This window comes from Coregonus lavaretus, assembly GCF_964263955.1.
Source record: "Coregonus lavaretus genome assembly, chromosome: 2".
Taxonomy (NCBI): Eukaryota; Metazoa; Chordata; class Actinopteri; order Salmoniformes; family Salmonidae; genus Coregonus; species Coregonus lavaretus.
Genome location: NC_139989.1, coordinates 51,337,755 through 51,364,239, shown reverse-complemented (window position 1 = coordinate 51,364,239; position 26,485 = coordinate 51,337,755). Strand labels below are relative to the sequence as shown.

The 26,485-nt window shown below is 42.4% G+C and overlaps 3 protein-coding genes across 4 annotated transcripts; 2 read left to right on the top strand and 1 right to left on the bottom strand.

The window, feature by feature from the left end:
* Positions 1-7,505: 7,505 nt before the first annotated feature.
* On the bottom strand, positions 7,506-9,250 carry pheta2 (PH domain containing endocytic trafficking adaptor 2). Its single transcript, XM_084186757.1, has 4 exons — positions 9,142-9,250; positions 8,778-8,886; positions 8,066-8,372; positions 7,506-7,959 (listed from the first exon to the last, which is right to left on the bottom strand). Exons 2-4 carry the CDS (start codon positions 8,856-8,858, stop codon positions 7,520-7,522), a joined length of 828 nt encoding a protein of 275 aa, XP_084042883.1. The 5' UTR covers positions 8,859-8,886; positions 9,142-9,250; the 3' UTR covers positions 7,506-7,519.
* An 891-nt stretch (positions 9,251-10,141) lies between these two features.
* On the top strand, positions 10,142-13,020 carry cd2bp2 (CD2 (cytoplasmic tail) binding protein 2). 2 transcript variants are annotated; one of them, XM_084186703.1, is made up of 7 exons: positions 10,142-10,208; positions 10,712-10,793; positions 11,010-11,142; positions 11,489-11,646; positions 11,732-12,317; positions 12,437-12,522; positions 12,689-13,020. In XM_084186703.1, the coding sequence occupies exons 2-7, from the start codon at positions 10,713-10,715 to the stop codon at positions 12,797-12,799; spliced, it is 1,155 nt and encodes a 384-aa protein (XP_084042829.1). In that variant the 5' UTR covers positions 10,142-10,208; position 10,712; the 3' UTR covers positions 12,800-13,020. The 2 variants fall into 2 exon arrangements, with proteins under 2 accessions (XP_084042829.1, XP_084042830.1); XM_084186704.1 differs by having other exon boundaries at positions 10,142-10,468.
* Positions 13,021-13,479: 459 nt separating this feature from the next.
* On the top strand, positions 13,480-26,483 carry prr14 (proline rich 14). The gene is made up of 10 exons (XM_084186453.1): positions 13,480-13,616; positions 14,310-14,481; positions 14,628-14,769; positions 14,866-14,937; positions 16,455-16,498; positions 19,829-23,143; positions 23,242-23,389; positions 23,535-23,647; positions 23,806-23,874; positions 24,012-26,483. The coding sequence occupies exons 2-10, from the start codon at positions 14,384-14,386 to the stop codon at positions 24,334-24,336; spliced, it is 4,326 nt and encodes a 1,441-aa protein (XP_084042579.1). The 5' UTR covers positions 13,480-13,616; positions 14,310-14,383; the 3' UTR covers positions 24,337-26,483.
* Positions 26,484-26,485: the final 2 nt, after the last annotated feature.

The window sequence follows — 26,485 nt, the reverse complement described above, 5'->3', positions numbered from 1 at the left end:
CCCGCTCCAGAGTACAGGCCTCGGTGTAACGCTTATTCCTTCGCTGTGTAACGCTCATTCCTTCGACGATAAACGCGAATCCGACCATCACCCCTGGTGAGACAAAACTGCGACTCGTTAGTGAAGAGCACTTTTTGCCAGTCCTGTCTGGTCCAGCGACGGTGGGTTTGTGCCAATAGGCGATGTTGTTGCCTGTGATGTCTGGTGAGGACCTGCCTTACAACAGGCCTACAAGCCCTCAGTCCAGCCTCTCTCAACCTATTGCGGACAGTCTGAGCACTGATGGAGGAATTGTGCATTCCTGGTGTAACTCGGGCAGTTCTTGTTGCCATCCTGTATCTGTCCCGCAGGTGTGATGTTTGGATGTACCGATCCTGTGCAGGTGTTGTTACACGTGTTCTGCCACTGCGAGGACGATCAGCTGTCGGTCCCATCTCCCTGTAGCGCTGTCTTAGGAATTTATTGCCCTGGCCACATCTGCAGTCCTCATGCCTCCTTGCAGCATGCCTAAGGCATGTTCACGCAGATGAGCAGGGACCCTGGGCATCTTTCTTTTGGTGTTTTTCAGAGTCAGTAGAAAGGCCTCTTTAGTGTCCTAAGTTTTTATAACTGTGACCTTAATTGCCTACCGTCTGTAAACTGTTAGTGTCTTAACGACCGTTCCACAGGTGCATGTTCATTAATTGTTTATGGTTCATTGAACAAGCATGGGAAACAGTGTTTAAACCCTTTACAATGAAGATCTGTGAAGTTATTTGGATTTTTACGAATTATCTTTGAAAGACAGGGTCCTGAAAAAGGGACGTTTCTTTTTTTGCTGAGTTTATATACTGTATCACAGGAGGTTGGTGGAAACTTAATTGGGGAGGACGGGCTTGTGGTAATGTCTGGAGCGGAATAGGTGGAATGGTATCAAATACATCAAAGACATGGTTTGATGCCATTCCATTTGTGCCGTTCCAGCCATCCTCCCCTCAGCAGCCTTCTGTGTACTGTATATACAGTGGGGGAAAAAAGTATTTAGTCAGCCACCAATTGTGCAAGTTCTCCCACTTAAAAAGATGAGAGAGAAAATCCAGAAAATCACATTGTAGAGTTTTTAATGAATTTATTTGCAAATTATGGTGGAAAATAAGTATTTGGTCACCTACAAACAAGCAAGATTTCTGGCTCTCACAGACCTGTAACTTCTTCTTTAAGAGGCTCCTCTGTCCTCCACTCGTTACCTGTATTAATGGCACCTGTTTGAACTTGTTATCAGTATAAAAGACACCTGTCCACAACCTCAAACAGTCACACTTCAAACTCCACTATGGCCAAGACCAAAGAGCTGTCAAAGGACATCAGAAACAAAATTGTAGACCTGCACTAGGCTGGGAAGACTGAATCTGCAATAGGTAAGCAGCTTGGTTTGAAGAAATCAACTGTGGGAGCAATTATTAGGAAATGGAAGACATACAAGACCACTGATAATCTCCCTCGATCTGGGGCTCCACGCAAGATCTCACCCCGTGGGGTCAAAATGATCACAAGAACGGTGAGCAAAAATCCCAGAACCACACGGGGGGACCTAGTGAATGACCTGCAGAGAGCTGGGACCAAAGTAACAAAGCCTACCATCAGTAACACACTACGCCGCCAGGGACTCAAATCCTGCAGTGCCAGACGTGTCCCCCTGCTTAAGCCAGTACATTTTCAGGCCCGTCTGAAGTTTGCTAGAGTGCATTTGGATGATCCAGAAGAGGATTGGGAGAATGTCATATGGTCAGATGAAACCAAAATAGAACTTTTTGGTAAAAACTCAACTCGTCGTGTTTGGAGGACAAAGAATGCTGAGTTGCATCCAAAGAACACCATACCTACTGTGAAGCATGGGGGTGGAAACATCATGCTTTGGGGCTGTTTTTCTGCAAAGGGACCAGGACGACTGATCCGTGTAAAGGAAAGAATGAATGGGGCCATGTATCGTGAGATTTTGAGTGAAAACCTCCTTCCATCAGCAAGGGCATTGAAGATGAAACGTGGCTGGGTCTTTCAGCATGACAATGATCCCAAACACACCGCCCGGGCAACGAAGGAGTGGCTTCGTAAGAAGCATTTCAAGGTCCTGGAGTGGCCTAGCCAGTCTCCAGATCTCAACCCCATAGAAAATCTTTGGAGGGAGTTGAACGTCCGTGTTGCCCAGCGACAGCCCCAAAACATCACTGCTCTAGAGGAGATCTGCATGGAGGAATGGGCCAAAATACCAGCAACAGTGTGTGAAAACCTTGTGAAGACTTACAGAAAACGTTTGGCCTGTGTCATTGCCAACAAAGGGTATATAACAAAGTATTGACAAACTTTTGTTATTGACCAAATACTTATTTTCCACCATAATTTGCAAATAAATTCATAAAAAATCCTACAATGTGATTTTCTGTGTTTTTTTTCCTCATTTTGTCTGTCATAGTTGACGTGTACCTATGATGAAAATTACAGGCCTCTCTCATCTTTTTAAGTGGGAGAACTTGCACAATTGGTGGCTGACTAAATACTTTTTTCCCCACTGTATATACAGTCATGGCCAAAATTGTTGGCACCCCTGAAATTTTTCCAGAAAATGAAGTATTTCTCACAGAAAAGTATTGAAATTACACATGTTTTGCTATGCACATGTTTATTTCCTTTGTGTGTATTGGAATAACACAAAAAAAAACAGGAAAAAAGCAAATTTGACATAATTTCACACAAAACTAAAAAAATGGGCCGGACAAAGTTATTGGCACCCTTTCAAAATTGTGGATAAATAAGTTTGTTCCAAGCATGTGATGCTCCTTTAAACTCACCTGGGGCAAGTAACAGGTGTGGGCAATCTAAAAATCACACCTGAAAGCAGATAAAAAGGAGAGAAGTTGACTCAGTCTTTGCATTGTGTTTCTGTGTGTGCCACACTAAGCATGGAGAACAGAAAGAGGAAAAGAGAACTGTCTGAGGACTTGAGAACCAAAATTGTGGAAAAATATCAACAATCTCAAGGTTACAAGTCCATCTCCAGAGATCTAGATGTTCCTTTGTCCACAGTGCGCAACATGATCAAGAAGTTTGCAACCCATGGCACTGTAGCTAATCTCCCTGGACGTGGACGGAAGAGAAAAATTGATGAAAGGTTGCAACGCAGGATAGTCCGGATGGTGGATAAGCAGCCCCAAACAAGTTCCAAAGAAATTCAAGCTGTCCTGCAGGCTCAGGGTGCATCAGTGTCAGCGCGAACTATACGTCGAAATTTGAATGAAATGAAACGCTATGGCAGGAGACCCAGGAGGACCCCACTGCTGACACAGAGACATAAAAAAGCAAGACTACAGTTTGCCAAAATGTACATGAGTAAGCCAAATTCCTTCTGGGAGAACGTCTTATGGACAGATGAGACCAAGATAGAGCTTTTTGGTAAAGCACATCGTTCTACTGTTTACCGAAAATGTAATGAAGCCTTCAAAGAAAAGAACACAGTACCTACAGTCAAATATGGTGGAGGTTCAAAGATGTTTTGGGGTTGTTTTGCTGCCTCTGGCACTGGGTGCCTTGACTGTGTGCAAGGCATCATGAAATCTGAGGATTACCAAAGGATTTTGGGTCGCAATGTAGGGCCCAGTGTCAGAAAGCTGGGTTTGCGTCCGAGATCATGGGTCTTCCAGCAGGACAATGACCCCAAACATACTTCAAAAAGCACCCAGAAATGGATGGCAACAAAGCGCTGGAGAGTTCTGAAGTGGCCAGCAATGAGTCCAGATCTTAATCCCATTGAACACCTGTGGAGAGATCTTAAAATTGCTGTTGGGAAAAGGCACCCATCCAATATGAGAGACCTGGAGCAGTTTGCAAAAGAAGAGTGGTCCAAAATTCCGGGTGAGAGGTGTAAGAAGCTTATTGATGGTTATAGGAAGCGACTGATTTCAGTTATTTTTTCCAAAGGGTGTGCAACTAAATATTAAGTTAAGGGTGCCAATCATTTTGTCCGGCCCATTTTTTGAGTTTTGTGTGAAATTATGTCAAATTTGCTTTTTTCCTGTTTTTTTTGTGTTATTCCAATACACACAAAGGAAATAAACATGTGCATAGCAAAACATGTGTAATTTCAATACTTTTCTGTGAGAAATACTTCATTTTCTGGAAAAATTTCAGGGGTGCCAACAATTTTGGCCATGACTGTATATACAGTATTTTATTATTTGATGGAACATTGAATTTGGCCTTTTGCTATTAGCCCATAGAAACGCATTGAATAACATATTCATACATGGCAAAACAGATAGTAAAAAAACACACACTTTCTCTGTTTTCATAGTGCCATTCACAGAAAGACAGACAGACAGCCCCCCCCCCCCCACACACACACACACGCACACACACACAGACACACACAGTTTTGCATTGCTATCTTTGTGGGGACCAAAGCATTGATTCCCATCCCAAATCCTATTTTCCCTAACCCTAACCCTAACCTTTAACCTAACCATAACCCTGACCTTAACCCTAAGCCTAACCTTATTCCTAAACCTCTAACCCTAACCCTAAAACTATATCTAACCCTAACTCCTAACTCCTAACCCTTACCCTAAACCTAACCGTAACTCCTAACCCTAACCTTAATTCTAACCCTAATTGTAACCCTAACCCTAAACCTAACCCCTAAGCCTAAAATAGAATTTTTTCTCATGGGGACCAGCAAACAAAATGTCCCCACTTGTCCGAATGTTTCTTGTTTTACTATCCTTGTGAGGACACATACCCACAGCTCTCTCCCTCCTCAAGTGCTCCACTCCCAATGTCATGTCGGAGGGGATCACAGGGAGGGGGACTGAGCGGGACTGATGGTGCAGGAGGAGCTCTGAGGAGAATATGTATGAGGGACAGCTGAGAGAGACCAAAATAGCAAAGCAAACTTGTCTGGTGAGAAGCTTCCCTAGTGTCGCGAGACAGCCCGTCGCGCTCATGGTCTTTACTGGTTTCTGTGGCAGCGGGAATTTGGATTAGTGAGGCTTTGTTGTTCTTCTATGAGACTATGGTAGGGCCTGTAACCTGCCGTCGGTTGTCTGTGTTGTTCTATGACCGCTGCCTTGTTATTGCCATGGTCACGCAGGAATGTCATTTTTTATGATCCTTTAGTTGATTTAAACAGGGAAGTTACATTCAAGGCTGCCTGGTCATATGGTGTACCGTACATGATCTACACACAGTTCTGTAACAGGACCCCATACTTCCTTATATAGAGTGCCCATAGCCTACTTTATTATAAGACAGGTTACCAGGGGTGTTCAATGTCGGTCCTGGAGGGCCGAAATACTTCTGGCTTTCATCCTCTCCTTCTAATAAGGGACTAACTCAGACCTTGGACACCAGGTGAGTGCGATTAACTACCAGGTAGAAACAAAGTGTTTCGGCCCACCAGGACCGGAATTGAACAGCCCTGGGTTACACCTTATGGCTTGTTTATATCCTGTCACAGTGTGAGGAGGTGTTAATATACAGATGTATGTGCTTTGTGTAAGGTGAGACACTTCACCACGCTCCCCTGGACAAATCTATCACATTCTAGATGATTGGTATGAATGTCTGGTATGTGGTGAAGCCAAAGTCTCATCTTAAACTACGACTTTGAGACGCACATAGAAAACCACTTTCACACTTCAACTTAAAAGTTATCCAGAGCAAATAGCGATACATGCCTTGCTCAAGGGCACATTAACAGATTTTTCTCCTAGTCAGCTCAGGGATTCAAACCAGCAACCTTTTGGTTATTGGCCCAATGCTCTTAACCGCTAGGATACCTGCCACCATGTGTGAACTTTACTGTGATCTTTGAACTTTACTGTGATCTGTTGATCTGATATTCTTACATTTGTAAATTGTTTCTTTTACCACTGGTGTCTCTCTAGTGTACATTATATTCAGCCTCATAAATGCTTATCTCAGAACCCAGATCCAAATCTCACATCTGTCATGAGGTCCTATTAGTATTAGCTCACTTTTCATCACTTGGTTTTTCAATTGAATGTGTTAGATGTTGGCTGACGGATGGATGTCCCATCAGGGCAATACCAGAGAGGGCTCTTTGATACTACTGTATCTCTCTATGACAATATTATGATTGAATTAAACTGAGTCTTGTCACACTTTTTAATCAATGGACATTAATGGTTTCATCAACAGGCAGTGTTTGTAGCACCCTCTGGTGGTACAGCATGGTTGAGCTGCATCAACCTTCGTGGGCATTAAAGTTGCTTAAAATAATGGATACATTTAATATGAACTATATACACCTAATAATATAGAGCTGCACTGTAGCTTATTATTTTGTTAAACAGGGATGTGAAGCCTTAACTTGTCAGGGTGTAACAACACATCAATATTCATGATGTTTAACACATCACAAGGATGTTTTTACGTTTTACATTTTAGTCATTTAGCAGACACTCTTACAGTTAGTGCATTCATCTTAAGATAGCTAGGTGGGACAACCACATATCACAGGCATATAAAGTACATTTTTCCCTCAATAACATAGCTATCAATAGAGTCAGAGCTAGAAGGGGGGAGGGTCAAGTGCTGGTGAAGTGTTGTTGTGTTGTTGTTGTAGGGTTTCAGATGTTTGCGGAAGATGGGCAGGGACTCTGCTGTCCTAGCTTCAGGGGGAAGCTGGTTCCACCACTGTGGTGCCAGGACAGAGAATAGCTTGGACTGGGCTGAGATGGGAGCGGGAGCTGCCCTCCTGTAGGGGTGGGAGGGCCATGAGACCTGAGGTGGCAGAACGGAGTGCTCGGGTTGGGGTGTAGGGTTTGAGCATAGCCTGAAGGTAGGGAGGGGCAGTTCCTCTTGCTGTTCCGTAGGTAAGCACCATGGTTTTGCAGTGGATGCTAGCTTTGACTAGAAGCACTTTGCTTCCATATTGCATAACCCAGATAGCTGACAGAAAGTTAAGCTTCACACTCACCATCAATATTACCTAGAAAATATACCAGGGATTTTAATGATAATTTAAAAACAGTAACAGACAAACCAGTAGGAGTGTCAGTACTCTGAAATAAGAAAGTGACTATCATTTGAGGAACTAGAGTGTTTAAGAGGAACCAGTCACCTGTGTGTACAGCATGAGGGGATTATAGTCCTATAACCTAAAGTAGCAGGCGTAAAAGAAACACCTGAGCAGAGTTCCCACATCAGGTTTTCAGCGGAAAAGGAAACTAGGTTTAAGATAGCTGTATCCCTGAAAACCAGATGCATCCGGTTGTTTGCAACACCGCTAAGGGTGATAGTCCTATGAGTTTGATGATGAGTCTCTGCTCAGTGACAAGACATTTTGAGGCTCATCATCAACCTGATAGGACTATAATCCCCTCATGATGTACACACAGGTGACTAGTTCCTCTTAAATGCTCTAGTTCCTCAAACGATAAAGTCACTTTCTTATTTCAGATTACTGGCATTCACACCAAAGTCCTCATCAACATAACCAGAGTGGTGACTGTCTGATCTCTGTGGGTCAGTGTTCACTCAGGTCAATAAGATCCTCCTCAAGGTGCTCCGCTTCCTCCTGCCTCCTCCTCAGCCAATCAGCTCTCAGCTGCTTCACCCCCTCTCCATAGTAATCATGTAGCTTGGTGAAATCCTCTAGAGGATCAAAGTCCACTTGTGGCCATTCCCCATATGGTGGTGCTGGTCCATTTATCGGTGTGACATGTGCATTTCTCTTGGGCCAATGCTTAGGGGACCTCTTATTGATCACTTTGCTGGGCATTGGAGGGGCTTGTAATACATTACTGGCACTGTGGCTTCCCCCTTCTCTCCTCACTGGTCCTGGCATGAGGAAGGAGGAGGAGCATGAGTTCAGGGAAGCCATGGATTGGGTAAGGCACTTTGAGCCTGGACCAGTCACAGTGGTTCGTTGATGGGATTCAGCAGGGCCTGCTTGGCGTTTAGCCTCTGCTTAGTGACAAAAGAATACAGGTTGAGAGGCAGGATAGGAACACATCTTTTTGAAGCATGAATACAAGAATACACACACATCACACTCTCTCCACACACTCACCTTCGTATTGCTTCCCCAGGTCTCTGACCAGCAGTGAAAGGTAGCAGTGGCTGGCTGTGAGCAGAGCTTTGACCCAGCTCTCCTGGCCCAGCTGGTCCTCAGCAGCAAGCCTGTAGGTTTTCAGCCCTGACCCTCTGAACACCATGGAGAAGGCAAACAGTCCTCCCTCAGACTCACAGTGCTGGACAGCACAGCCCTCTAGGACAATAACCCCCAGCAGGTGTCGATCTGCCGGACGCTCCTGGTAGAACAGCAGATTGGCCTTCAGGACAAACCAGCGCCTCTGGTAGGAGGAGGTCCTCTCTTTCTAATGTGGTATGTGTAAGAGGAGGATGCCAGGGTGGTGGGGTGAAAGATGGAGAAAGGGAGGAATAAGTTACAATATTTTCGATGAAGGGAAGTTGTAAAGAGTGAGAATAGATATGTACGGAGATAAATACAGAGATCATTTTACCCAAATGAGTGCCATTATACAAGCCCTCCATTTTGATGTTCAACTGATGTCAGTGATATATAAATAGGGGGGGGGGGGGGGGGGGGGGGGGGGTTGAGTGTGATAATAATAGAAGTGGCTTCAAATATCAGTTGAGACATAATTATTATTAGGCAGGGAAACGCACAAGGCCAAGAGGAGACTGTGTTATGACAGAATCTCACAGCATATTGATAATGTAATTTGGCTCTTGCTTGTGTCTGTCAACTTTTACAATACCTTTTTGTAGAGATATCCTTCTTTATCTACCGGTGAGGTGCAGGATAGGTAATGGGTTAAAATCTTCTCATGGATCTTCATTACAACGTTCTCCAACAAAGATAGGATCCTTTAGAGGATGGAAGGCACCCTTGACAATATCAATACAGTACCAGTAGTACAGACACATAACATTTGAGTCTTGTTTGTCTGTCAAAATACCTCCTTTCTTTTTTTACCAGTAAAGCAACATAGTCAGTAACCAGTTGCCATCGTCCTCTATTCAACTAGTCCATTCTTTATGACAATTATCTTAAATCTACACACATTTCCATCTCTATCTCTTGCCAGTCGAGCGGAGGAGTAGTGTGTTATCCAAGCTTACCTCTCAGGGTCACTCTCTATCAATCCAATTGTAAATGTTTTAGAATTTCTGCCATAAACCTTCACTTGTTCCTCTCAGTCTAATGCTCACAGTAGTTGGTGTTCACTGCAACACATCTAGAATAAGACAATGTTTAAATATAAAGTTTCAGATTACGAACACAGGTCCTCCCCTGGGTACTAGAGGACAAGTGTTGAAATATAAATAACTCGACCCACATCCTGGTAACAAAACTCTGACACACAATATTCTCTCTCCCCTCTACGTTTGAGTCCTCATCTATTACCCAGATAGTATACATTGAGGGGGTGTTTTTCCTCACTTCCCTGTTCTGTGTAAAATGTTAAGTTAATTTCCTCATTGATGCTTTAGAAAAAGTATTACTTTATCAAAGTCCATTAAATGTGTTCTTGAAGTTGATTAAATGTTCCTTACTTCCTCTGATGATTGATTCATAATCAATAAATAATCCTCTCATTAAAGCCTAGTTGGGCCCTAGAGCACCACTACATTAAAATGACTGGTAATGAGGGCCAGAGCCACATAAACAGAGCTTTATCAGTGCAGTTTTTATCTTTTGAAATTAAGCAAACATTTTGATGAACAATAAAAACAAAAAAGGACTAGAGAACAATGAGAGTTATTTGACCTTGACCAAGGGAAAACTTGTGCTTGCACTGAAATCATAGAAGCCCAAAGAGTATAAAAACATACTCTGTGGCTTACCTGAACATAGTAACAACACAAGGCTCCTAAGAAAAGGAGTAGTGTCATTGGCTTTCATTAAATTGGTAATTAAAGGCAAATATTTCCCCTCCTTTAAACACCCATGAAATGGCCTTGCATTGAGATAGATACGTTACAAAACATTTAAACACTTCTACACTAACACACTCTGAATACACCCCGTTCTGGTGCTGAACGTTTTAACCTGTTTAGAGAACTTTTTGAGACCGTGATGCCTCTTGAACACGCCCCAGAACGGTACGCATCAGGTTCGACATCACTTCCTGTTTAGTTGAATGGCGCTTGCAGACTTTTCATATCGATAGCTGGTAGCTAGCGAGGTAGTTTTTGTTTTCCTTAGCTTTCTGTATTTAGATACATGTTGTATTTTTTTTCCAATTATGCTTATCCATCCACAGATTCATGCAAGGTGTTGTGAAGCCAGCTAACTTACGCCCCTTTAACGTTACTTACTAACTCTGCACGTGTCGTTGTTTTTGCTTGGTATCTACTAGTACTGTAGCAGCTAGCAAAACAAAACTAATTTAGCTAGGTATCGCTGTAGTAATCGCACTATTGTGGAGATAATCATATCAATAACGTAAGTTAACGCCACGTGGAATAGTGTAGTCGCTTAAATATTTATAAAATACTTACAAGATTATCCAAAGGCTTCAGTAACTGGTTAGTTAACGTTTAGTTAGCTCGCTAGTTAACGTTAGCTAGCACAGTAGTAAGCTAGCTAAGAAGATTGCTTCAATTTGATTGATTACAGTACAGTAATATAGAGACAACATTTATACTACAAACGTTTTGATTTTTTTCTCTCTTCTGTCATCAACAGCATGTCAAAAAGGAAAGTCACGTTTGGGGACGGCGATGGTGGAGAGTTGTTAGAGTTGGATGAGGACGTTCCAAAAAAAAAGGTGCTGCCACAAACAGTTGTTATCAGATCTTAAGTACAGTGCTACATGGATTTTTAACAGCACAGAGTGGGACATAATTACATCTGACAAACACAACACAAAAATGCTTTTTGATGTAAGAATCTTTCAGTTACTTTTGTTAGCTAGAGGCATTTGTTTGTAGGTTTTCTATACTGACCCGTTTGCTTTGTTCTCACCCACCTGGGAACTCGCCAGTTGTGTGAGGACGTGGTTGGGCCGGGCTCCAGGTTCAAGGGAAAACATTCTCTGGACAGTGACGAGGAGGACGAGGAAGAAGATGAAGATAAGAGCAGCAAATACAACATATTGGCCAGTGACGATGTGGAAGGTATGTCTTACCAATTTGATTGTCTTCATAACTGAGACCTGGCCATCCAGTTATTTAAAGGTAGACTGCGAATTGACGTTTGCCACAAGCAGCACCGCAGATATTGGGATAAGGGAGACGCAAGACTTCCCTCGCACACAGTCACACACAGTATCTGTGCATATGCACGGGTTCGCCTTACGCTTTACAACGTGGTAGCCACGGGACCAAATCAGCGGAGAGGTTGAGCCTTGCGCTTCAACACTCTTAGTTGTTGTGTAAATTGATCCACTATGCTGTTTAGTTTTTGCATCTGTCATATCGCTGAGGCTACCTTTAATGTCTAAAAGTGCATGTTTTGTTTTAGGTCAGGAGGGGGCAACAATTGACTGTGACGAGGGAGTTCCCATCACACCCTTTAACCTGGACGATGAGATGCAAGAAGGGCACTTTGACTCAGAAGGAAACTACTACGTCAAAAGGGATGAGGAGATCAGGGACAACTGGCTTGACAACATTGACTGGGTAACTGTGTCTTTAGTTATTTCATTAGTCGTTCACTGCAGAAATGTCACACACAATGAAGTAACGTATTTGTCTCGCTCTTTAGGTGAAAATAAGAGAGCAACCTACTAAACGAAAGAAGAAAGGTCTGGCAGCCAAGAGGAGGAGGAGAGTTGGGGATGAAGATGAGGCAGAAGAAGAGAAACAGAGAGAGGAGAAGCAGGCAGACAGTGACGAAGAGGAAGACATGGAAGAAGAAAAGGAGCCAGTTGAGGACCCCCTGGCATCCTACAGCCAGCATCAGCTCACAGAGGCTGTGTTGGAGCTGCTATTACCTGGGGAGACTGTTGCCGCAGGGCTTCGGCGGCTTGGAGGCCTAGGGGGGCGGAAGAAGGGAAAGCTGAGGGAAGAGAACGGGAAAGCAGAAGAAACAAATAGGGATACTGAAAAACTGGACAGGCTCACAACACTGGCAGACAGACTGGTTGGGAGTGGGGTGTTTGAAATATATCAGCAGACGTATGAGAAACTGGCCTACACACTGAAAGGAAAGAGCCAGCAGCAATCAGCGGGGAGGAGTAAACATGGGGAGGATGAAGAGGAAGAAGATGAGCTTGACATGTTTGCAGACAAAATTGATGAGAAACACAGTGTCAAAGCTCCGGACAAAGAGGATCAGGATGATGAGACAGGTTAGTGAGAGTAAATTGGTGTGCAGTCAGCTGGTTCCAAACCTTTTACACTACTATTACAGGTGCAATTTTTGTTGACTGTTGAGATGTATGTCAATACATATTTTGTTTGTCTTAAGTGAGTGACGAGGTGATGTGGGAGTATAAATGGGACACAGAGGAGAATTCTGAACTCTACGGCCCCTTCAGCAGTCAGCAGATGCAGGTTTGAATTATCTCTCCATTTTCTATTACAGTATAATGGACAAGAAATTAAGGGCAGCAACATCAACACTATCAGTTTATTTTCCTTCTCCCCTTATGATCCTGTACCTGGTTAAACTGGATTAGGCCGGTTCTGTCCAGTAATCCCAATTTTCTGTCTCTTTCAGGGCTGGGTGGATGAGGGCTATTTCAAAGATGGCGTTTACTGCAGGAGGATTGAACAGGGAAGCGCTCAGTTCTACAATTCCAAGAGACTAGACTTTGATCTTTACACATGACCATGATCAGTCCTTGACTAATAATGTTATGTATTATGTTGTGTTTCGTGTGGACCCCAGTAAGAGTAGCTGCGGCTTTTGCAGCAGCTAATGGGGATCCTAATAAATACCAATGATAGTCTCTCGCTCTCTCTCACACACACACACATCCAAATTCTCTATTATCTGATCTCTTATTGTATGTAGCCTCCCTGTTTTAAAATAAACACATTGGTATTTTATATTGTCTATTTCTTGTCTGCTGCTAAGCCTAGAAGCAAGGTCTTGAAACATTGCTAATGCATTTCGCTAAACATTGGTTTTAGGAGCAGTTGTTAGACAAGTTTGCTAAAACTTGTCCCGTGTAGCTCAGTTGGTAGAGTTCGTTTCCCACGGGGGACTAGTATGGGGGAAAAATTAAAATGTATGCACTCACTAACTGTAAGTCGCTCTGTAATATGTTGTATTACACTGGCTTCTGAACCAGCTACTTTCCGGCTTTGTGATTGGTTCTAATGTACATCACTCGAGGACAAAGACTGCTTTCTCGCTTCTATTGGCCGCCCTTACCCAACAAGATCCCTTCACTAGAATGCAGTTGGTTGAGAGACGTTTATAGCTTTCCTTCATTGGTTAGATTTTCCGGAGGGATTTGTTCAATGTGAAAGCTTCGCTCTGATTGGTTTATTGGTCGGTGTGTCAGTGGAACTTTGATGAACGGACATCTGTGAAATGGTTAAACTTGGGCGCCGTCCTGTGTCGTGTTTACGATAAAAATGTCTGTACACAATTATAACAGAACCTCATGTTTTTCTTAGCAAAAAATTGGGGCGGTGCGGTAAGTTTACTATTTGAAGTTGGCTACATAAAATATGCATATTTTGAATGTTTATGACAATAACGTTATCGCAGCAGTGCATTGGCTGGCTGCTAGTGCTAACGTTAGCATATTTGCTAACGTTAGCTAGCTACCTAGCTACTAATACTCGCCCTAACCTCATTTTACGTTATCCTCCTTGAAATTATTTTAACAACACACATCTACTACTAGTTAACGAATAACGTTAGCTCTTGTAGAAGTGGCCACCACCGGTGTACCATCCCCAAGACAACAAAAAATAATGTGCTTTGTTCAAAAGAGAGTGCATGATATGTATTGTCAATAGGAGGCAGAATTATGCATTTTATCAAATACTGGTAGGTATTAGTGGCTTATTCACGCATTTGTTAGCTGACGAGGTAAAACTAATCAAATCAGGTTTGATTGTTCATTCTAGAAAGGTTAAGCTAGATGGTGAGCTGTATATGTGTTGGGTTGTTAGCTAACTAAGTTAGTGCTTTTATTTTCATCCAGCTAACACTTTCAATTTGTGTACATTTTGCACAAACGTTTACTGTGCAATTGCTGAACATATACCATAAGCAAGCAAGCCAGTGCCTACCTAATTTGAAAATGAGATAAAAGCATGTTTATCAAATTTTTCACTTATGTTGATGTCCAGCATGTTTGTTTCTGTTGTTGTCTTTACAGAGAAAGACAGATAGAGGGAGAGATTGAGGATGTTGACCTAGTTCCCTGAATTGCTCCCCTAAATAGTCTGTCCAATGGAGGGAGTTTCCAAGGTTCCCCCAACCCCTTTCTGTAATCCCTCTCACAGCGAACCTCCACCCCACCTTCTCCCTCTTTCCTCCATCACCCCCAGGTATAGTTACCCTGGCACCTTTTGCTTTCCTCTTCCCCTATTGTGTTTATAGTCTTGCTTGTTTGAAACCCATGTTTTTAACCACCATCGCAATTACTGAGAGCTACTGATGAAAAGTCCAAACAATAATTGTTCATCTCCCACAGCTGTGAAGATGGCAAAAAGCCTGGTGATAGGAGGAGGAGTGGGCGCATTCAGAAGACACCGAAGAAGCAGGAGCCCAAAGACACAGTGGCAGAGTCCAGACAAAATACATCCCCTGCCAAGAGAGCGAGGGAGAGCAGCATTGTAGTTACATGTTTAAGTGTTAATGGTTTCTTAGATATTATAGGCTACCTAAAAGGGTCTCGTTTGGTAATCAGTTCACTCCTCTCTGATCCTTAGGTGCAAGCGTCTCACTCCCTGTCAGTAAAGCTAATGAGAGTTGATACCCCCCGCAAACAACCACTAAAAAAGGTATGCAGTAAATGTCTATTTGTGCATGGGCACCTTTCTACTGTATCCACTCTAGAACATATGTCTGTACATCAGTGCTGTTTAACATTAGGGAGGACAATTGTTTTATTTTATTTGTATGAGCATGGTCTTATTTCTATTACAGCATATTGGATGACTGTCATTCATATTCCATTTAGCCAGCCATGATACCCACATTTTCCCTATACCCATCATGAGTTTGCTACAACCTAGCCTACGAATTAAAGTTTATAACGTAGGTGCACAGGCTGAGAGACAAATTGTAGTAATCAAGGTAACAGACAGTGACACATTAAATACCGCCTTGCACACTTGCCTGCATCTAGCTGATCTAGGTGTAATCATTAGTCCAAACAGTTGCAAACAAGAGTTTCTATTGGACAAATTCAGGTAGGTTTATTTGCTTCCGTTTAAGAAAAGTGTTTCAACAGAGTCGGAGGAATGAATACACCCATGATCACCCGCACACAAGGTTCACTTTCATAGCAGCCACATACAAACATAATTCCTTCTCACATCTACGCGCTCTCCTCCTCTCACCTATTCCCTTCGCTTGTGGTCTTCTGACAGAATGTAGCCTAATGAAAGAATGTCGCAAATGCACTTACCCAGATGATCAAGATGAAATAACAATAGCTGTTTTGTGGCTTAGCTAGGCTTTGGCTCGCGGCTACGGGAATCACTCACGCACGTTCTTAATCTTTTTTAATCCGTTTTTTGTCTTTCAATGTCCTTTTCTGGTTTGTTCGTTCTATATTTGTCCTTATTTCTTTGTCCATTCCTTCCTCCCCTCCCGCGTCTCCCACTGTTCTCTTTTTTTCCCCTGTGTGTAATTATCCCCGTGCCTACACCTGCGCCGTAAATAAGGGGTGTGATCGGGGATTTCTGTGACGTCGACAGGGATTCCCTGAGTGCCCCTGCCCCTCTGACTTCCATTGACCTCCACACCTCTGGATGGTTCACAGTAGGCTAATATAACTGATATCTGAGTATTTACCCATTTGTAAATCATTCTGCAACCCTCCTTCCTGAGAAAAAAAATAGACGATACAATCGTATCTCAGTGATGTTTGGACAGGACGATGTGTCATTCCAGACATCGCCCAACCCTAGTGCACTGTGTTTTGGTAGTACAGTGCCCTACACAATGCCGTGGTGGAATCGGGTGAAATATGTAAATTAATCCTCTTTCACGGTCTGCTGCATCTTATACACACAGCTAGGAGCAATTATTAGTGTCTGCAAACATGACTGACCTAACTAGCCAATAGGCGGACATCCTCAGCGATGTTTACATTAACAGTCAGTTTTATTGCAGATTGACGCAGTCTCTATAAAAGCCATTTTGCAGCAACAAAACTATTTTTGCATAAATTCTTAATACCCTTTATTTATTTTTTATGGTCAACATGCGTGATAAAGGCAGAGGCAATTATTGACAAAGTGATTATACTATATGGATATGTTTATGACGTAAATATTTACTTACTTTGTAGAGCGGTTTGGATCTCAATGTTGCATCAGGATGTCAAATGTCTAAGTGAGTATGATGACTTACATAGAAGTTCAATGTTTTTTGTGTGCATATGACTTGATTTGTTCAAATGTCTAGAAACTAAGTGTTTTACCATGGGTAGAGAAATGGATTGAGTCAATGGCTGTTTCCATTAACTTGTCCAGTGATTCTGTCAACATGTAACAAGTTCGCATAGAAAATAATGCGACATTTGCCTGCTACGGTGCGTTTCCAATTAACTATCTTGTGTCGATTTTAAAAACAGCTGGACGTAATACCGTCACACATTTAAAAAAAGAAGTGGTTGAAGTCATTCCATTAACCATTTTAGGTAAATTGTGCGTTAATAAATTGGTGACTGCCTTTATGCCCTCCCACCTTCTGTTTCGGGTAGCCTTCAAAAGCTAGCATGTATATACAGAGTTTCCCAAACTAGGGGTCGCCTGATTTGAAAATGGGGTCACGAGAGAAACTCTGAAATAAAATCACGGTTCATAGAACTGGGGTTACAGTGAGGGGAAAAAAGTATTTGATCCCTTGCTGATTTTGTACGTTTGCCCACTGACAAAGAAATGATCAGTCTATAATTTTAATGGTATGTTTATTTGAACAGTGAGAGACAGAATAACAACAACAAAATCCAGAAAAACGCATGTCAAAAATGTTATAAATTGATTTGCATTTTAATGAGGGAAATAAGTATTTGACCCCCTCTCAATCAGAAAGATTTCTGGCTCCCAGGTGTCTTTTATACAGGTAACGAGCTGAGATTAGGAGCACACTCTTAAAGGGAGTGCTCCTAATCTCAGCTTGTTACCTGTATAAAAGACACCTGTCCACAGAAGCAATCAATCAGATTCCAAACTCTCCACCATGGCCAAGACCAAAGAGCTCTCCAAGGATGTCAGGGACAAGATTGTAGACCTACACAAGGCTGGAATGGGCTACAATACCATCGCCAATCAGCTTGGTGAGAAGGTGACAACAGTTGGTTCGATTATTCGCAAATGGAAGAAACACAAAAGAACTGTCAATCTCCCTCGGCCTGGGGCTCCATGCAAGATCTCACCTCGTGGAGTTGCAATGATCATGAGAACGGTGAGGAATCAGCCCAGAACTACACGGGAGGATCTTGTCAATGATCTCAAGGCAGCTGGGACCATAGTCACCAAGAAAACAATTGGTAACACACTACGCCGTGAAGGACTGAAATCCTGCAGCGTCCGCAAGGTCCCCCTGCTCAAGAAAGCACATATACATGCCCGTCTGAAGTTTGCCAATGAACATCTGAATGATTCAGAGGAGAACTGGGTGAAAGTGTTGTGGTCAGATGAGACCAAAATGGAGCTCTTTGGCATCAACTCAACTCGCTGTGTTTGGAGGAGGAGGAATGCTGCCTATGACCCCAAGAACACCATCCCCAATGGAGGTGGAAACATGATGCTTTGGGGGTGTTTTTCTGCTAAGGGGACAGGACAACTTCACAGCATCAAAGGGACGATGGACGGGGCCATGTACCGTCAAATCTTGGGTGAGAACCTCTTTCCCTCAGCCAGGGCATTGAAAATGGGTCGTGGATGGGTATTCCAGCATGACAATGACCCAAAACACACGGCCAAGGCAACAAAGGAGTGGCTCAAGAAGAAGCACATTAAGGTCCTGGAGTGGCCTAGCCAGTCTCCAGACCTTAATCCCATAGCAAGTCTGTGGAGGGAGCTGAAGGTTCGAGTTGCCAAACGTCAACCTCGAAACCTTAATGACTTGGAGAAGATCTGCAAAGAGGAGTGGGACAAAATCCCTCCTGAGATGTGTGCAAACCTGGTGGCCAACTACAAGACACGTCTGACCTCTGTGATTGCCAACAAGGGTTTTGCCACCAAGTACTAAGTCATGTTTTGCAGAGGGGTCAAATACTTATTTCCCTCGTTAAAATGCAAATCAATGTATAACATTTTTGACATGCGTTTTTTCTGGATTTTTTGTTGTTGTTATTCTGTCTCTCACTGTTCAAATAAACATACCATTAAAATTATAGACTGATCATTTCTTTGTCAGTGGGCAAACGTACAAAATCAGCAGGGGATCAAATACTTTTTTCCCTCACTGTTCATCAGTAACCAGTTGTAATAAACCATTTAAGCTACAAAATATTATGACCCCATCACTGAAAGGTATGTTGTTTCCCTCTACAATGCCCACAAGCCGCGCAGGACTCAGTAGAACAGAGTGGACAATACCAGGCACTAAATATGACTGGGAAGAAAAGAACACCACCAATGACAATATTTTCTACAGAAAATATCATACAAATTATTGCCTGATCTTCTGAACTTTCCAATACCTTTCTAATGCATTTCAGTCACTTCAAACCATTTGTAATAGACTGTCATAGTCCCAATGAACATTGGCCGTTGATTATATCGCTTTATTTACATTGTGGAGTTGTGACATATTTTTTATATGAAAAAGGGGTCGCGGGCCAAAAAAGTTATGGAACCCCTGTTCATATAATTCTCATGTGCCAACGAATTACCACTGTGAAACTTGCACTCCTGTAGATCTGAAATAATTGGATGGTGAAACTTGCATCCAGCCAACCAGAAAAGCAAGGTGAAGCAATTCAGCCATTCTTGAAAGTCAAGACAATCCTTGTCCTGCAAATAAACTTTATTTTCATAGTTGAAAAATAGATTTAGCAAGCAATAGGCATTTAGAATTAAATGTGGAGTGGAGCTTTATAGTTGGGTGTTGACATCACGTGCCCCGCTTACCTTCAAAATTATTCGGCAGTCATTTATTCTGAAAAACATAATTTCCATCATTTGCTGCAATAAAGTTAAACAAAAGAAGAATCCACCCCTGTCGAACGGATACGAATGTTGTCGATCTTTAGAACATTTCTCCTACATCTGCCGTTTCTATTACACGTTACAATGTTGTTTTTTTGCGACATTGCTTTTGTCAAATAAACCTGGGTCAATGGAAACCTGCCTAGTGAGAGCAGTGATCATGGATGGTGTTGGCCAGGTTGATCTCTTTTGTGAGGAAAAAGCATGGAGGAAAAATAGATTAAGGGAAATGGATGGAGTTAACATTTCAGTCTAGGGGAATGCTTGTCTAACTACGTTCAACCTCTTCATATCCCCAACTGTAGTTTAAGGTAGGGGTACTAGTCAGGGAATTATTTGGTTAAGATTCATTCATAAGTATGCATAAAAACAAGCTGGCAGTGCCTTAGTTTGCATGAATAATACCATCGCACCTAATTGTACTTTGTTAAACATACCTGTATTTTGTACAATAGTCTTGTTTTTCCTCTGTTCATGTTTTCTTTTTTGTTTCCGTCCATTTTAGGCACAAGGACACGGAAAACAATGAGACTCCATCCTCTTCCACACAAGCTTTAGATGTAAATACTGCTGGCAAGACTGAACATGATTTCAACCAATCAGGTATGGAGGCGGATGAAGAGGTTGGTGGTGGAAAGTCCCCTGGAAGCCCGACCTCTGTGAAGCGATGGGTGATTGGCCCATTGTTTCAGTCGTTTAAATCCAAGATGGCCAGTTTCACACAGATTGTCATGAGTCCCGTCCGACTTTTCAAACCCAGTGGCTCCCCACCTGAACCAGATGTAGACATCTCCTCTGCCTCTCATAGCTCTCACCAACAAGGACCTGGGTACGGGCTAACCTCTGGCACAGTGCAACACTTTGACGCTGGAACAGGACATGATGACCCTGCCTCTCGTACACGCTTAAAGTTCAGCATGGATGAAGAAGAGGAGGATGAGTTTTCTCTTGAGGTGAAACAAAATATGATGCGACCTGGAGATGAGCAAAGTGACACCCTTATGTCAACCAGCTCAGAAAGGGAAATGAATAACAATGATTCTTTACCTTGTATGCAGCGTAGTCCCCTACTCAGAAGCAGTATCAAGTGTGGTTCTGAATCAACGGAGTCCCAGCTCAACTTGTCCTCTTCCACGTCCTTAAAACCCCCTGACTCTTCAAGTGCCACATGTGGGTCCAAGCTGTCTCTCATTGTTCAAATGGAGGAGCAGGTGGATTTGACAGGAGCTCAGCGGAGACCATTGCGCCGAAAATGTGTTTGTCAAAATGAAGCTGCATCACAGAGCAGTGCCTCTGCTGCAACTGAAGCATCTCAAGCAGACCGCATCTCTAGTTTGCCAGCTGAAGTAGGAATCTGTGAGCCCAAGGCTAAACGGCTTGCCACAAAATCTTATGTAGGGTGCAAAATCTGGGACTATATTGACAGTGAAACATCTAGTCCATTATCCTCCTCTATCTACTATACCCCTTCTAAGAGTCTATGCCAGGCAGATGATGACTGTATAAAAGCTGTTGGGCAGCCTCAAGACCGAAACATGTTGGTATGTGGTTCCCAGTCACATATGTCTATCCGGAAAAGCCCCAGAAAACCTTCAAATGTTACTGGAAACGAAACACTGAACAACTGTCAGTGTCTTCAAAAGCAGATAGATGAGTGTGAAGGAAAGCAAGGCTATATGGCAGGCACAGCAAAGGAAGGTAAGAGGAGATGCAGAGCAACTCCTTTTACAGCGATCAAGAGAGACGCAGAGAAAAGGAAAAGAGTGAAACTGACGAAAGGGGAGAGATGTGAAGAGGTTACAAAAAAAGAAGACATGGTAGATGTTGAGTTAGAAAGTTGCACATTAACATCGGTAGAGCACACGAGTGATGTAGAACTTGTCCAGCCGGGGGTTGGAACAAAACTGTGTACAACTTCTAAATCTCAGTCTCTTAAAAGTAGGGTGCTGCCTCGGGTTAGCCAGAGTTCTACCATACACATTGAAACCACTCAGAAACCCTCTGATACACATGTACCTCTGATGGAGGTGATGAAGGACAAAGGTAGAGGACGAAGTGGGCGTGTTAAGAAAAATACATATTTCACAGTAATGGCCACTTCAAGTAATGGGAGTGTACTAGAGCACAGTAATGGCAGTTTGTGTGACAACAGCATAGCAGCCAGCAATAGTAGGGGTATGACCAGTGCCTTGAGTTATGGTGACACTGACTCTAGTTCAGCATGTAATTTGGAAATGGAAACTACCATGACAACCACTTTGATGAAAGAAAATCATGAACTGCCTGTCTCTGAGCAGCACTTAGATATCAAGGGGAAGTGGCCTCAAACGGCATCCAAAAATCAGCAAAAACACATCTGTAAGAAGAGGAAGTCATCTCAAAATCAACAAAAGTGTCCAAAGTTGAATGAGATCGCTTCAGAAGAGAGTTGTCCACTAAAACCACCGAAACAAAAGAAATCCAGTAGGTCTTATAACTCGAGCTCAACCCAACAGCTTGGCACGTCTTTAGGGCTAACTGATGTTGGTGCTGATCACTTGCACTCATTGAAGCCCAGCAAAGATGACAATGACCATGTAGATTCCAGATCTTCAAACGTTACACAACAGACATTACAGACTACCGCAGTCGTGGCTGTCCACAAAGACGCAAGTTGGGGAGCAGAAAGGAGTGGGTCTGACTCTTGCAAGAGCCCAAAGAAGAATCTGAATGGATCTAATAAAACCTCTGCTAGTGATGCATTACTGGTGGATAAGAGGTTTGTGGAACCCCTTGGTGGACATAAGCGAGTCAGGCGAGGTCCGTCCACAGAGGACAATGACAAGACAACTCAGTCCCTGCAACTTAATCAAATAACAGTTGAAGATAAGAAGAGAACTGTGCCTTGGCCTGTGCGAACTTATCCCAAATGTTCAATAAAGCTGAACAAAAATATAGTCAAACATTCTATGGCTATTCAAGGAAATGATGTGGCAAGGGACTCTGATGTAGAAGAGGTATTTTCCACTGCCTCTGAACCAACTAACCTTGGCCAGAACAAGACTGTTGACAAGGTGATGGAGGAGGAGCAGGGGAAGGAAGATGAGTGTTCTGAACTGCGTGTACCCTCTGAGACAAGGCTAAGGGGGAGGGGGCAAAGAAAGATGCCAAAGAAAGCAGAGAATCAAAGTAGGAAGCGCAGGCCTGTGGTTAGGAAGAGGGGGCAGGATGAAGAGGAGAGAAATGCCGTGATTAGTGAGCAGATTGACTTTTCATCAGATAACAACAAGACACTTACCAAGCGTCTGTTGCGGAGCTACTCCTGCCCAGAGATCCCTACTCTCCTCCACCATGACAGCCACTGGACCACCTCTCTGCACGGCAGGATCCTCGCCGTACCTCGGCTCCACCCCGCCCTCTTTCCTCCTGTCCCCCCTCCTCCCGCACCATCCAGACGTCCACGGCGTCATACTGTCTCTAGTGTGGAAATTGAGCGGGAGATAGCTCCGTTATGCCTGCGTAAGGAGGTGTTCCCCTCAAGAAGGTCCTACTCATTGGGCACCCCATCCTACCACCTGTTCCCCAATGCGCCACTCTCCACTTCCATCTCTGCCTGGGCCTCCTGCTTCCTGTCAAGCCCCCTGGCCTTCCTCTCCAGGAAATTGCAAAAAGGAAGTCTAGCTGCCAGTAGTAGTGCTTGCAGTCATGATACCTCTTCCCCCTCCAGTGTTTTCTCTTCCATTTCACCATCCTGCTCTTCCTTACGGCACCTGTTCTCCAGTTCTGATCCCTGTGACCTGACCTCAGACACATCCTCTGCTTCAGTCTCCTCCCTTTGCAGGTAAAACACCACTTTGTCCTTTGTTCAAAAATACACATTTTCCTTTTTGATTATAGGAGTTAAAAATGATTAATGATTTGATTCCACCCTGTTTCCAGTGCATTTTCAAAGATTCCCTTGGAGAGTGAGACAAGCCAGCAACGTGAGGAGGATGGAGAGAATGTGGAGGACAGCAACCGTTTCAGGACTGAGTTCGAAGCCATAGGGATGAGAGAGGAAAAAGCATTGTCAGATTCTGAAATTAAGGTACACTCTCACCACATAATATTTAATGTGAACTATGTAATTTGCATATGACATACAGTATGTAATTAGTTTATGAAGATGAGTAGATAAGTGAGTGACTTTAACCCACCTTCACCATGGTAACACTGTGGTGGTGTTTGCACAGTTGGAAACCGGCAAGCATGAGGAACGAAGGAAAGTATCATCCATTCGAATTCGTAAAGCCTTACCCAAACCCCTCCACAACCTCACACCCATGGGCCTGCCCAAGCCTATCAGGTATGTGTATTTGTCTGTTCCTGAGTATTTGAAGTATCTCTTAGTGGTGTGAAGGTGTGCCTGTGTTTATATCGTACATTTGATACCTGTATTCGTAAATGTGATGACATGGATTACAAAAAACCCAACTGATGGTGATCTGTTATGTGTTACAACAGGGTGAAGAAGAAGGAGTTCAGTTTGGAAGAAATCTACACTAATAAAAACTTCACCAAGCCCCCTGAAAGGTTACTGTTCACTCATGCATCTCATTGTTCATCCTGCAGTATATGTAATCGTCATTGTACTGACTGACTGTAACATTCACTTTCCTTTCATTAACAACTTCCTTGCTCTGTGTTTGTTTGTTTTTCTTTCGTCCCAGACGGCTGGAGACCATATTTGAGGTGCCACTCAGTCGACGCGATGGGTCTCAGTCTCTCCTTGGCCAGAAGCGCATGAAGCGTTTTGTGGAGTTCCCAGAGGTTGGCGTGGCCAGAAAGCCAAAAAAGCCACTTGTTGGTGCTGGGGCAGGGGGTGGTTTACCCAGGAAAGCTGGGGTTGGCACTCCTTTCGGAAGGCCCAAGCGCGGGGGTTGCCCCTCTTCTAAAGATCACCCCACCCTCAATCTGCAGGAGCTTGATTCACTTCTTTGCTCCAAGCTTGACCAACTGGATTCCTGGTTAGCTTTTGACCAGGAGATCTGTTGAAAAATGCCAATCAAAGGGGTAGACAAAAGCACATTTACATTTTCGAAAATATTCTCATTACAATTTGCCCAGCCCTGTTGCCTTCCACCCAACATCAAGCTTGTCCTCATCTTCTGTAATTGTTTACAACATTTTTATTTTGTGGGTGTGTGTTATTTACCGTCCATTGAGTTGTTTAAAATTATCATTGAAGAATTTTTGTATTTTCATTGTGTACTATTTGTAGATAACGATATGGAATATACTGTTATTGTAATATTTGAATATCTATGGATGTAATGCATTTTTTATAATTGGTTGAGGTCAGTGAGTGTGCATAAGTGTTTGTGTATTTAAAACTGCTACTATTTCTGCACTCAGTTTTGTTGATAATCTGCATTCTTAATATGCCAGTGCCTCAGCCTTTTAATCATTATTAAACCTTTTCTGCTTTATTAATCACTTGCTACTGAATCCTAACTTTGGAAGCCCACATGCAACTCAAATCTTTGTGGATATTATCCATTGACATCAATGTATTTTTACACAGCAGTTATTGTATGCACATACATCTCAAGTAAGGATTCTTACTAGCCATACAATTTCCAGATGTTAATTCCCAATTGAGCTATAGGTGCATACCTGTTATTGGCAACTAGCTTCAGTGAATGTAGCTTTCAAATGGCAGCTACTTTCAGGAAATATTGAATGTTGAGAATTCCGTTTTTGGCCAAATTACAGCTGTAAGAAAATCTTTCTGGTTCTGCCAATCACAGCCTTCATATTTTTTTTGATAACTGTCCTTTAATTGTTGCCTGACAATATTCCTGCCAATTTTTGCCTTGTATACACATTACATTGTATTTTCTTAATCTCCGGGTCATAACTATAGCAAATAAAATTGACATTTTCCATTCATACATTTTTGTAAAAAATTCTAAGTCGAGTTGTTACTTGTTAATTGGACATGACACTCTATTTCTATTGAAACATTAGCATGAATCTTTTCATCAATGCAATTTGTAATGTTTAGTATCATTGTGAATTGTAATATTTATGTTTTGATAGCAAAATGTAATTGAAAATTGCTAGTTCTATTCACAGTTTTTGTTCTATAATTATTTTTCTGAACATATTTGTCTTTACTGTGTGTTTTGCTATTGAATAAATGTATTTGTATGCATTTCTTGTTACAGCTAGAGAGTGACTTTATATTAAGTAAAAGGTATTTGTAGCTATATTAACTTAATGTAAATGAAGCAAATAGCCTGAAAAGAAACTTAATTCAGAGCAAATTGATGTAAATGTATTTTCATTTTATTACAAAATCCTTTAATTAAAACATGCAATGTATAAATATAAAATACAATAAAGTAATGCAATAACATGGTAATGTAATCACAATGAACTTTTGTACCTTTTTGGTATTTAAAACCAAAGGCAGTTTTCACTATTACTGTAAATCAAAAAGACTGCCCTGATTTAATTATACCTAGTTCACAATTTGTCCTTTATAATTAGACATTCATAGTTAGCTCCTCACATATACAAATAATAATTTATTTGACAGCTAAGTAAAAATATAACATTGTTAAAAAACAAAGTTTGTGTTGCATATCATAAATGGTAAAAGTAACATGTCAAAGTTGAGACAGATAGTGGACATGGTAGTGTTTTGGAGTCAGGCCCATGTATAGTGCCTCCCAGATTGTTTTGCATTTATACTGGATTTTTTAAAATCTCTGCTGTTTTATGCTCATACAGTCTTGGATTCATGTCAGCAAATAGACCTTGTCCATTAAATGCTATATCAAAAACAACTGGTTATTTTGTGTCCCCTTGCTCATCTCTCGTCTCCTAACCGACCTCTTATTCAGGAAAGAGGTAGTTTGGTTATAGTCCTTACTCGATCATAGTCTGCTGCTGGAAAAACGTATGTGTTATGGCTTTACACCCCCTGCTATAATGTGGATAAAGAGTTACTTGTCTAACAGAACACAGAGGGTGTTCTTTAATGGAAGCCTCTCAAACATAATCCAGGTAGAATCAGGAATTCCCCAGGGTAGCTGTTTAGGCCCCTTTTTTAAATCTTTACTAACGACATGCTTTGAATAAAACCAGTGTGTCTATGTATGCAGATGACTCCTCACTATATATGTCAGCTACTACA

Coding starts and splice junctions, on each gene's coding strand:
- prr14 (XM_084186453.1), top strand. CDS start 14,384: ATGGAGGGAGTTTCCAAGGTTCCCCCAACCCCTTTCTGTAATCCCTCT. Junction 23,648..23,805: donor GGCCTGCCCAAGCCTATCAG/GTATGTGTATTT, acceptor GTGTTACAACAG/GGTGAAGAAGAAGGAGTTCA. Junction 23,875..24,011: donor TTCACCAAGCCCCCTGAAAG/GTTACTGTTCAC, acceptor CTTTCGTCCCAG/ACGGCTGGAGACCATATTTG.
- pheta2 (XM_084186757.1), bottom strand. CDS start 8,858: ATGAAGATCCATGAGAAGATTTTAACCCATTACCTATCCTGCACCTCA. Junction 8,373..8,777: donor AAGGATATCTCTACAAAAAG/GTATTGTAAAAG, acceptor ATACCACATTAG/AAAGAGAGGACCTCCTCCTA. Junction 7,960..8,065: donor CCTGGGGAAGCAATACGAAG/GTGAGTGTGTGG, acceptor GTCACTAAGCAG/AGGCTAAACGCCAAGCAGGC.
- cd2bp2 (XM_084186703.1), top strand. CDS start 10,713: ATGTCAAAAAGGAAAGTCACGTTTGGGGACGGCGATGGTGGAGAGTTG. Junction 10,794..11,009: donor AGGACGTTCCAAAAAAAAAG/GTGCTGCCACAA, acceptor GGAACTCGCCAG/TTGTGTGAGGACGTGGTTGG. Junction 11,647..11,731: donor GGCTTGACAACATTGACTGG/GTAACTGTGTCT, acceptor CTCGCTCTTTAG/GTGAAAATAAGAGAGCAACC.